Below are 12,442 nucleotides of genomic sequence, written 5' to 3'. Positions count from 1 at the left end.
GGGGTGGAGGCCTGTTCTCCGGATACTTTCAAGAGAGAGCTAGATAGGACTTAAAGATAGCGGAGTCAGGGGATATGGGGAGAAGGCAGGGAACAGGGTACTGATTGGGGATGATCAGCCATGATCACATTGAATGGTGGTGCTGGCTCGAAGGGCCGAATGGCCTACTCCTGCATCTATTGTCTATTGTTTATTGACTCTTGACTCTTAGAATATTTGTTCAATTGTAAATGCCCTGTCCCACTGTACGAGTTCATTCAAGAGTTCTCCCGAGTTTGCCCTGATTCGAACTCGGAGATTTACGGTAATGGCCGCTCGTAGGTACTCGGGGCTCTTGTGGACATTTTTCAACATGTTGAAAAATCTTCACGAGTCTTCACGAGCTTACCGCGTTTCCCGAGTACCTGCCGTTAGCGTTACAAGCCGCTAAGAGACATCCCCGAGCTCCTACGTACCCGCTACGTACATTCTATGTGCTTACCACGATTTTTTGAGTTTGATTTTTGTTTAAACTCGGGAGATCTCTTGAATGAGCTCGTACAGTGGGACTGGCCTTTAACTGTTGCATTAGCATCACTGGAAACACCACAACCCAGAAAGCATTTTTCAATGCATGTTTCAATGCCTCTGCTCTGCAACTATTGGGGTACTGGCATGGAGATATTTCAGTGATATGTGAATGAGGTAATTGTGCATCTGGAGAGGCAAGGAGTAGAGGCCAGACGCCTTTCTTGAAGGAGAGGAGCAAAGAGAGTTTGGGCAAGTTGTTAATTCACACTCCCCTGATAATTAGAAGAATTGGTTCAAGTTGAAGTGAGTTTATTGTCATGTGTCCCTGTATAGGACAATGAAATTCTTGCTTTGCCTCAGCACACAGAACATAGTAGGCATTTACTACAAAACAGATAAGTGTGTCCATATACCATAATATAAATATATACATACATTAAATATTTATTCAACAAAGCCAACAAATTAAAAGGTGGCGCAGCGGTAGAGTTGCTGCCTTACAGCGCAAGAGACCCGGTTCGATCCTGACGACGGGTGCTGTCTGTACAGAGTCTGTATGTTCTCCCAATGGCCGGCGTGGGTTATCTCTGAGATCTTCGGTTTCCTTCCACACTCCAAAGACGCACAGGTTTGCAGGTTAATTGGCTTGGTATAAATGTAAAATTATCCCCAGTGTGTGTAGGGTAGTGTTAGTGTGCGGGGATCACTGGTCAGCGGGGACTTGGTGGGCCGAAGGGCCTGTTTCCGCGCTGTATATCTAAACTAAACTAAGCTAATGTGCTGCAAATACCAAGGGACAATGCCACCTATACACAGTGCTTCTGCACCTGAAACAAAATGTCCTGAAATGGAATTCCAAATGACCTGGAAATTGATGGTATTTCCCGTGCCAGTAAGCCTGCCCCAACTGCGCACGCACGGAAACCGGGCCCACTGAGCACGTGCGGGAGTCGGCGTCCCTACCACGTCACCGGCGCCATTTTCAATTGTGACGCGGTTGACAGGCGTCTCCCAACTGCGCAGACTCCGATGGTGGTAGATATACAGGTACGTTTTTTCTGCAAATCATCCCGCGTGCCTGATTGGACCCCTTCGCGTCTCCTCGCACGTGTGCAGCGGGCCCGGTATCCGCGCGTGCACAGTTGGGGAAGGCTTACCGGGCCAGGAAAATTCCCAAAATTATTTCATTTCTCTAAAATTACCCGGAGACAGCCTGAATTTCCTGAATTTCGGGTAATTTCCTTCAAAGTGGAAACACTGACTATACAGAACACAGAAATGAATTGAGAAATCTACTAGGCTGTGATCGATGCATACTGTATGTGGCCAAAATAGTGAAGCCAATCCATGTTTTTCCTTCAGCTTCTATAGATGTGATTGAAGACTGCTGCACGGCGGGACAACAGTGGGCTGCAGACAATGGACAATGCTTTGATATCCCTGCGAGTGGGCTAGAATCTCACACATGCAGGTAAGTGTGTTCCTCAACTGTGCGTATTATAGTCAATGAATGACTCAGATACCCTGGAAGATGGTAAGAGAAGCAAAGTATTATCAACAAAAGTATGCCACACATGTTTGAGTATCCACTGATAAACATTTATATTTTTTCAAAGTTGTAGCAACAGGAAGAGTTTAGAATTAGAGTGGGGGAGTCTAGGACTAGAGTGGGAAAGATTAGAACTGCAGGTCGTAGCCTCAGAATGAAAGGATGTTCTTTTAGTAAGGAGATGAGGAGAAATGTCTTTAGTCAGAGGGTGATGAATCTGTGTTATTCTTTGCCCCAGCATTTGCAATAATTATGCCATCACCTCCACTAAAGAACATTTGCTTTACAAAAGCTGGTTGGGCTAATGTACCTACAAGTCTACATTCTCGCATTGTCTGTGTTGGGGTTTGATACAGCAGTGCCTGATGTTGACACAGTTGAACCCAAGAAGAAATATGGTTTTATATTTATTATATACCAAGCTATTCAATTGGTATAAAAATCATCAGTTATTGAAAAATTAATTTCCCCTAGTGAAGTGAATCTGTAAATTATCCGGCAATCGCTGATTTATTGTATTCCTTCACAGGGCACTACATTAACGAATGTAGAACATCTTCAGGTATACCGTTAAATAATTAAAACAGATTAATAGGTTGGAAAAATACCCTGGGGCAGGACTACCAAATGGATGACTGTTAATTGATTTATAAATGGGCATAATTTCATTGGAACAAAAAGTTGCACAAATCATTTTTAATACGTTAATCACTCAAAGGTCTCATCCATTGAACAGCATATTAAAATTAGTACTGAAGCTGGAATTTTCAATATACCTTGCACATTTTCAAATTCTAGGCCACGATATTTACAGTTCTCCAGTGGAGGCCTCAGTTATTGCCTGAATTGTTTTCCCCATGGAACAATGTAATTAAGAATTCATAGGAGAGGCACTGGGCCTGTACTCACTGGAGTTTAGAAGGATGAGAGGGTACCTCATTGAAACATACAGACGAGTGAAAGGCTTGGATAGGGTGGATGTGGAGAGGATATTTCCACTAGTGGGAGAGTCTAGGACCAGAGGGCACAGCCTGAGAATTAAAGGACATTCCTTTAGGAAGGAAATGAGGAGGAATTTCTTTAGTCAGAGGGTGATGAATCTGTGGAATTCTTTGCCATTGAAGGCTGTGGAGGCCATCAATTGATATTTTTAACGGAGAGCTAGATAGATTCTTGATTAGTACGGGTGTCAGGGGTTATGGGGAAAAGGCAGGGGAATGGAGTTAGGAGGAAGAGGTAGATCAGCCATGATTGGTTGGCGGAGTAGACTTGATGGGCCGAATGGCCTAATTCTGCTTCTATCTCATGACCTTATGAGAGATCACTGGAGATGAAAAGACTAATAAAATAAAACGAATGCCAAAGGGCACTTGAAATGCAAGTAGTCTGCGGCATGTCAATAGGCAAGATTAGCTTTCAAGAAATTATGTTTCTTTGTTTAAGCCTGCAAGACATGCAGTCAAGGAAGACTTGCATTTATTGTGCATTTCCAGTTCTAAAATAATTTGATAAACTTTGACCGAGAAATTTGAAAGCAGTTGTTCACACTAGAAAATGGATTTGTGAACTGATCGATTGCAAAAAGGATAAGGTGGTTGTGGCCTGTTTAACATTCAATAGACAATAGGTGCAGGAGTAGGACATTCGGCCCTTCAAGCCAGCACCGCCAATGAATGTGATCATGGCTGATCACTGATCATGGCCGAACATTCCTAGATCTGTTTGACGTGTGAAGGTTAAGTGCAAAGTAAAGGGGTCGCTCTTCGGGAAAGATGGATATCCAGCTACTGATGGGATCACATAAGAGTAAGATTGTCTGCAGAAGGGTCTCAACCCGAAACGTCACCCATTCCTTCTCTCCAGAGATGCTGCCTGTCCCGCTGAGTTACTCCAGCATTTTGTGTCTGAGATTAAGCAGATTGGGTTGAGATTCCCTGAAATGTCAAACACGGAAGGAAATATCTTATTGAAACGTAGAAATCTGGGAACTTTGCAGGGCAGATGTCATTCAGATATATCTCCTGGTGGGAACTCATCATCATCAGTGATTATTTGACATTGATTAATACAGGTGTCAGGGGTTATGGGATGAAGGCAGGAGAATGGGATGAGGAGGGAGAGATAGATCAGTAGAATAATGGTCTAATTCTACTTTATTCACCTATGATCTTATAATGTTATGATGAGTATGATTTCTGTTGGTTGGGCTGATTCTGGAGCCACAGAGTTTATTGTGGGGATGTACAGGTGTTGGATCCCATTTAGTGGACACCTGTGTGTGACATTTTTGAACGTGGGGAGGCTGATGCGCATCACAGAGTCCTTGACAGAAGTAGACCCGGGCCCAACGGCATGGACTCCACGATCTCTGGGAGTCTTTCTCTGCCTCAGACTTCTTCTGCCTTGTCAACTGTCATGGTTCTCCAATTATTGGCCAGCCGCAATCCTCCACTTGTGAATGAATGAATGAATGAATGAATGAATGAAAACGTTGTTGTCACATGCAACAAGTCACATTCAATGTCTTTGTTTTGCATATCCAACGTATGCAAAGAGTCGCCACATAAAGGGCGCCGAAAAAGTTACAAAGTGTTCTGCTCCAGGTCCTCCTCTGTTCTCCGCCCCCTGCCCCTTTCTCACGGAAGTCCCCCCACATTGGGTCCTCCTTTGTTCATCACCCTCCCACCACGGCGGTCCACGTGATTGAAGTCTTCTTCTTGGGCCGTATTTCTCTGGGAACGCCCCCTCAACCTACCTGCCAGGAGTGATAACTTGCAGGAGCTTTAAACAGTTCATCTCTCAGGACTTTAGGCACACGCCGGCTTCTTCACCACAAGAAATTGTACTCCTTGGAGAAGAGAATGAGGGATGTGCCTTTGAAATCAAAAGTAAAAAGGAACGTGACATTTTGGAATTCTCTGATCCAAAGGGCAGAGGATGCTGAACCATCAGCTGCGTTTTCAATCGTAAGACGATTTCTGAGGTATAAGAATCAACAAAAATAACGGTTGGGCAGACAAGTGGATTTGAAACCAGAATTCATTTCAGCCATAGATAGACTCAAAATGCTGGAGCAACTCCGTGGGACAGGCAGCATCTCTGGAGAGAAGGAAACAGTGACGTTTTTGGTTGAGGCCCAACTTCAACCATGGTGGAGCAGGCTCGGTGGCCTTATGGTCAAATCCTACCCCCTTTAAGACCTACATTTGTGTATAGATTGTGGAAGGAGTTGGCTCATTGGGATGAATGTCTTTCTCTAACTTTTCCTACACTCTCTTTTGCACAAATGTCACAATGGATCATTTTAACATTTATAATAAATGCATGTGTTGAACAAAATGTGGCCTTGTATTTATGAGCATAGAACATAGAACATAAAGCAGAGAACAGTGGAGCACAGTACACGAAGGACCAGCCCTTTGGCCAACAATAGCTGTGTTGATCATTCAACATTCAACTAAAAAAATGATTAAATGCCTTTACCTGAGGTTACTGTATTTTTGAAGAAGGGTCTTGATCCGAAACGACACCCATTCCTTTTCTCCAGAGATGCTGTCTGTCCCACAAAGTTACTCCAGCAATTAGGGTCCATCTTCAGTGTAAACCAGCATCTGCAGTTCCTTCCTCCACATTATTTTGAAGGAACTGAGAACTCTGCCTTGATGGCTTATGCAGAGATGTTGGTGTTGCAAACATTCTTTTTATCTTTGGAACAAATTGTGGTTTAGGTTAAAGGACTGGCTGGATAATCAACTGAAAATCCAGAAAACATGGCTTGAAATCCTATAATGATGGTGAGAGCATCAAATAAAAGTTAAACTCAAATCTTTCATTGATGTCTCTTATTAAGGAGTCTATGGTACTTTGTAGAGCTGGCTTTGCTGCGATTGCAATTCTGAATGGAGGCATTGCCAACGTTTTCCATTAGAAATTCCTCTCAATGTGTGTACATCGTAGAAGTGTCTCTAAACATCACAACAGCATTTGGAGGGCCATCCTTAAAGTTCATAAGTTCATAAGCGATAGGAGCACCACCAGGCCATTTGGCCCAAATCTTCTCCGCCATTCAATCATTGCTGATCTAACTCTTCCCCCTCAACCCCATTCTACTGTCTTCTCCCCATAACATCTAACACCCATACTAATAAAAGATCTATTTATCTCTGTCTAAAAAATATCCATTGACTTGACCTCCACAGCCTTCTGTGGCGAAGAATTCCACTGGTTCACCAAAAATGGTAAAGAGATAGATGTGCAGGCTCCGAGTGTTCTTTTTTTTATTACTTTGTCATTCTTAGGTGTTTTTTTTTGGTCATTTCTCCAGAAGATTGTATGCCAAGGATTGTGAGCAACTTTGGTCATCGTCTCTGAGGGAGAATGTGCTGGCTCTGGAGACGGTCCAGAGGAGGCTTACAAGAATGATCCCACGAATGAGTGGGTTAACCTATGATGAGCAAAAAAAAAAAAAGCAGTTGATTGGGTCATTTGTTTCTGAACAACACTAAAATACATAATCAATTGTTCATTAACATGATGAAATTCAAAGTGTAGAAATAATGAACTGCAGATGTTGGTGTACAAAAAAAGATGCAAAGTGCTGGAGTAACTCAGTGGGTCTGGGAGCATCTCTGGAGGACATGGAACAGGCAAGATATCTGGTTGCGACTCTTCAGACTGATTGTGATAGGGGGAGATGAGGCTGGAAAAGAGATGGGGGCAAGTGCCAATTTAAAGTGTTTCTTGACAACTTATACTAACTATGATGACTTGGGTAGGCATGATTTTAGGAAGTTTAACAATGAATGAATGGATGAATACTTTATTGTCACATGCGACAAGTCACAGTGAAATTCTTAGTTTTGCATACACCGGGTATGCGAATAGTCGCCACATAAAGGACGTCGACAGAGTTACAAAGTATCCCACGCCAGATCCTCCTCTGGTCTCCCCCCCCCCCCCCCCCCCCCCCCCCCACTGTGGTTCCCCCCACTGGGTCCAATGGTGGAGACGGAGAGAGGATGGCTCTTCTGTTTTTAATATAGCTCTTTTATGTTAGCATTAGGTTTACCCTGAGAAACAGAAGATGTCCATTGCCCAACATGGTGCGTAGCTTAAACTGAGTTAACAGTCCAGAAAAGCATTTTGACCCTCATGTAATGAAATGTGCTACATACAATCAAGTCCCTTTAACCAGGAAAGGCCCTCAACATATCTTGCATATCCTGAGAACAATCTGCGAAAAACATAATCAAAGTATAATACATTAAGGATGGCCTTGCAAATTTGGAATCATTTTTCACTGTGCTATAAACAATATTGTTCTAAGAAGGGAAATGGTAAGAGCCTGAGGAAATAGCATTAAATTTCGCATCCTCTTCCCTACATTCACTTTTGCATAATTCAATGACCAACAAGCTGCACTGTTTTTGAAGCAGCAACAAACGATGGTTTGGACTGACTTCTTCACAACTGGCACCTCTGGTGGTTTAAGAATTTGTCAGTCACCCCACCTAGTGGCACGGTGGCGCAGCGGTAGAGCTACTGCCTTACAGCACCAGAGACCCGGGTTCGATCCTGACTGCAAGTGCTTGTATGGAGTTTGTACGTTCTCCCCATGACATGCGTGGGTTTTCTCCACGATCTTCGGTTTCCTCCCACGCTCCAAAGACGTACAGGTTTCAAGGTTAATTGGTATGAATGTAAAATTGTCCCTAGTGTGTGTAGGGTAGTGTTAATGTGTAGGGATCGCTGGTCAGTGTGGACTCGGTGGGCCAAAGGGCCTGTTTCAGCACGGTATCTCTGAACTAAACTAAACTAAGTCAGCAGTATCATAAAACCTTTTCTTTAAACACTTTATGTTAGCAACGAACACTTCATGGTGCATTTTGTTGCAATCTGAAGCATTCTCTCCTATTCATCACAATGCACAAATGAATCCTCAGGCAAGGTACTCCTCAAATTAATGCTCAGATTTGTAGGTTAATTGGCCCGGTAATGTAAAATTGCTCTAAGTGTGTTAATGTGCGGGGATCGCTGGTCGGTGCGGACTCGGTGGGCCAAAGGGCCTGTTTCCGCGCTGTATCTCTAAACTAAACTAAACCTCTGACTGCTGCTGATTTGCAAAGACCCCAGAAATTCTACTTGTCTTTCTCCTTTAACTATTACGAGCACAAATCATGCAAATATTCGGCATGCTTTGTAGCATTTACACAATGGAGAGTTGGGTTGGAGAATCGCATGGATTCTGGCACAATTCAGTTAAACAGCAATATATTTTCACTGTTTTAATTGCATCTGTAATGGTGGCGCAGAAGTAGAGATGCTGCCTTTCAGCACTTGCAGCGTCAGAGACCAAGGTTCGATCCTGACTACCGGTACTGGCTCTATGGAGTTTGTACGTTCTCCCCGTGACAGCGTAGGTTTTCACCGAGATCTTCGGTTTCCTCCCACACTCCAAAGACGTACAGGTTTGTAGGTTCATTGGCATTGTATAATTGTAAAATTGTCCCAAGTGTGTGTGGGATAGCGTTAAAGTGTGGGGATTGCACTCGATGGGCCGAAGGGTCTGTTTCTGCGCTTTATCTCTAAACTAAATTAAACGAAACCAAACCAACATTCGTACCACTCTTTATGTGGAGAGGTGAATCCAAAGGCTATGATTTTCCTGAAGATAGGCACAAAAGGCTGGAGTAACTCAACGGGTCAGACAGCACCCTCTGGGGAAAAGGAATTGGTGACGTTTTTCGGGTCGAGACCCTTTTTTTGATGAGATGATTTTCTTGTGTGACTTGAGTAAGCTGTGCTATTAGCTGCGTGTGTGGAGAGTTATGCAGCTGCCTCATAACTTCCTGCAACCCAAGTTCAACCTTGACTTCTGCTGGAGCTTGCACATTCTCCCTGTTACAGTTTGTTTTCATCTGGGTACTCGGGTTTCTTCTTGTCTTCCAAATACGTGCAGGTCGGCAGGTTAATTGGCCGGTGTAAATTACTCCTGTTTTCACAATGAATGGGGGAATCTTATGGGAGTTGAGAGGAACGTGGGGAGAATAAAATGGGCCTGTGTAAGGAAGGAACTGCAGGTGCTGGTTTAAACCAAAGATGCTGGAGTAACTCGGTGGGACAGGCAGCACACATGTACCGAGTTACAGTGAAAAGCTTTTGTTACGTGCTAACCAGTCAGTGGAAAGACTATACATGATTACAATCGAGCCATTCACAGTGTATAGATACATGATAAGGGAATAACGTTTAGTGCAAGGTAAAGCCAGCAAAGTCCAAACAAAGATAGTCCGAGGGTCACCAATGAGGTAGATAGTAGTTCGGGACTGCTCTCTGGTTGTGGTTGGATGCTTCAGTTGCCTGATAACTGCTGTTAGCTTCATATTTTGCTTCTATGGAAACCTAATCCTATGAGAAAATACTAGACGTGAGATGTGGTTGGATATTAAAATGTCTCTACAGATATGATCTTACACAAATAAAATGGTCAAAGTAATAATCTAACCATCCTAATTGGATGCTTAGAGTGAATTATCTATTGGTAATTCATCTATTTACAGGATGTAGTAAATGAAGTAATTAAACTGATGAACCGTTGAAGTGTGTTGCATATTTACTTGCAAATGACTTTGTTACATACTTACTGTAACACTTTTCAAGTTGCAAATATGACGGGAAATTAATCGGCAGCAAGATTTTGTACAATTTGAATTGCAAATATAGTGACTGAAGCTCCAAAAGAATCTTATGTTCAGCACTCTCAATAGAGAACGGAGAGCTTATCTCAACAAATCAGCATATGTAACCTATAGCAACCTGCCTAGGGCAACACATGTGCAGATATTTAGTGTTTCTTGTTTCAGTCATGCGCATTATGTTAGGAATACTAACTGTGCTGATTGGTGTAGGAAGGAACTGCAGATGTTGGTTTACACTGAAGATAGACACAAAATGCTGGAGAAACTCAGCGGGACAGGCAGCATCTCTGGAGAGAAGGAATGGGCCTGAAGAAGGGTCTCGACCTGAAATGTCACCCATTCCTTCTATCCAGAGATGCTGCCTGTCCGACTGAGTTACTCCGGCATTTTGTGTCTAGCCTCTTATGATTACTCTGAGTACAGTTTGGAGAAGTCTTAATGGGAGAGTTGAAATGGAGCAGCTAATCTGGATAGTACTATATAACTCAGGAGAAAATCAATAGGTGACGTTTTTGGCCTGAAGAAGGGTCCAGACTCAAAACGCCACCTATTCCTTTTCTCCAGAGATGCAGTCCGTCAAACTGAGTTACGCCAGATTTGTGTGCCTATCTTTGGTTTAAACTAACACCTGCAGTTCCTTAGAAGGTAGACACAAAATGCTGGAGTAACTCCGGGTGCGGCAGCATCTCTAGCAGAGAAGGAACGGGCGACGTTTCGGGTCGAGACCCTTCTTCACACTGATGTCAGAGGAGGAAGCGGGACAAAGTTAGAATGTAGTCAGAGACAGTAAGACTAGTGGGAGAACTGGGAAGGGGAAGGGGATGGCGAGAGAAAACAAGGGCTATCTGAAGTTAGAGAAGTCAATGTTCATACGGCTGGGGTGTAAACTACCCAAGCAAAATGTGAGCTTCTGGTCCTCCAATTTTGCGCTGGGCCTCACTCTGACAATGGAGGAGGCCCAGGACAGAAAGGTCAGGTTGGGAATGGGAGGGGGAGTTGGAAGTGCTGAGCCACCGGGAGATCAGGTTGGTTAAGACTGACTGAGTGGAGGTGTTCAGTGAAATGATCGCTGAGCCTGCGCTTGGTCTCGCCGATGTAGAGAAGTTGACACCTGGAACAGCAGATGCAGTAGATGAGGTTGGAGGAGGTGCAGATGAACCTCTGCCTCACCTGGAAAGACTGTATGGGTCCTTGGATGGAGTCAATGGGGGAGGTAAAGGGACAGGTGTTGCGTCTCCTGCGGTTGCAATGAAAAGTACCTGGGGAGGGGGTGGTTTGGATGGGAAGGGACGAGTGTCTATCTTTGGTTAAAACCAACATCTGCAGTTCCTTCCTAGGCAGTACTATTTAACGATTCTCCCAATCTCTTGTTGCAGCTTTGAAGCTGACGTTAATATCATGACTTATCATCTATGCAAAATTCAAATTCTTCCCTTTGAAATTTCAAGGCTCATGAATATTTATGCCACGACTTGAATGGTGTGATAATTTTGCTAACTCCATTCGCATAAACACTGCCTTGATTTTAACATGCCTGTGTTTTGTAACAGAATTGCTCGGAAACAGTGTTGCATCTCGTACTTGGAGGAGCAAAGCTGTTTGGTGGGTATGAACTTTGCTAAAGAAAGTGAAGACTGCTTTGCAAACCCTAAAGATGTCTGTGGAGCCGACATATACAAGGCAAGTACTGTGCTGAGAGCTCCCCTCCTTGCAATGTCTGTTCAGGACTTATTTTGCTTGTATAAAGTAAACCTGAGTGGGGGAAAAGTTCACTTGCACCTCCTCCAATCTGATCCCCGGGGCTCCTGGTGTACGCTCATATATATCGGCGAGACCAAGCATAGGCTTGACGATCGTTTCGCTGAATACTCATGTTAGGTCAGCCGTGGCCTACCTCATCTCCTGGTTGGCAGAAACATTTTAACTCTCCCTCCCATCCCCACATGGAACTGTCTGTCCTGGGCCTCCTCCACTGTCAGAGTGAGGCCACATTCAAATTGGAGGAACAGCATCTCATATTTCACTTGGGCAGCTCACACCACAGCGGTATGAATATTAATTTCTCTAATTTCAAGTAACTCCTGCATTCTTTCCCCTCTTCTCTCTCTTCGCCACCTCCCTCTCCCCACACCTAATCATTCTCCCAGTTCCACTGTTTGCATTCTTGTATCCCTCTCGTTAGCACATCATCCCCAGCCAACAATGGGCCATTGTGGACTCCATCCTTCCTGAGGTCATCTGTTGCTGGCTCTGTTTTGTCCTGCCTTCTCTATCTTTCAGTCTGAAGAAGGGTCTCGACCCGAAACATCACTTATTCCTTTTCTCCAGAGATGCTGTCTGACCCGCTGCCACACTTACACCAGCATTTTCTGTCTTATCTTCAAGAGAAAGGTTGTGTTTGGGACTGGATCAAGGTACTGTGCTATCACTAGGGACTGACCTATCCCAGGGGAATGGGATGGAACACATTTCCTTCATCCATGTTATGGAATGACATGTTGCGGAAATGTTCAAATGTTATGGAAAGCAGCACACTCGGCAGTATTGTATAATTATCGTTAATTGTATTGAAAATAATACGGTTATCAAGCCTGTGTTGAACATCACACCCTGAAAGGGGAAGGAATATGTAGAGCGAAGTAAATCTGAGACAGAGGACAAAGTTGGCAAAGCTCAGATCGTTGAA

General features: G+C 43.9%; 1 protein-coding gene across 1 annotated transcript in view; it reads left to right on the top strand.

The window, feature by feature from the left end:
* The window catches only part of fbln2 (fibulin 2), a 212,804-nt gene that overhangs the window by 116,331 nt on the left and 84,031 nt on the right, over positions 1 to 12,442 (top strand). The window contains exons 6-7 of the mRNA XM_055648332.1: positions 1,873 to 1,981; positions 11,307 to 11,436. Of these exons, the coding sequence (XP_055504307.1) occupies positions 1,873 to 1,981; positions 11,307 to 11,436 (239 nt within the window). The remainder of the gene's footprint in view (positions 1 to 1,872; positions 1,982 to 11,306; positions 11,437 to 12,442) is intronic.

The sequence above is a fragment of the Leucoraja erinacea genome, chromosome 16 (genome assembly GCF_028641065.1).
Source record: "Leucoraja erinacea ecotype New England chromosome 16, Leri_hhj_1, whole genome shotgun sequence".
Taxonomy (NCBI): domain Eukaryota; kingdom Metazoa; phylum Chordata; class Chondrichthyes; order Rajiformes; family Rajidae; genus Leucoraja; species Leucoraja erinaceus.
The sequence above is the reverse complement of the archived record's forward strand: the minus strand, read 5'-3'. Positions and strand labels throughout refer to the sequence as shown.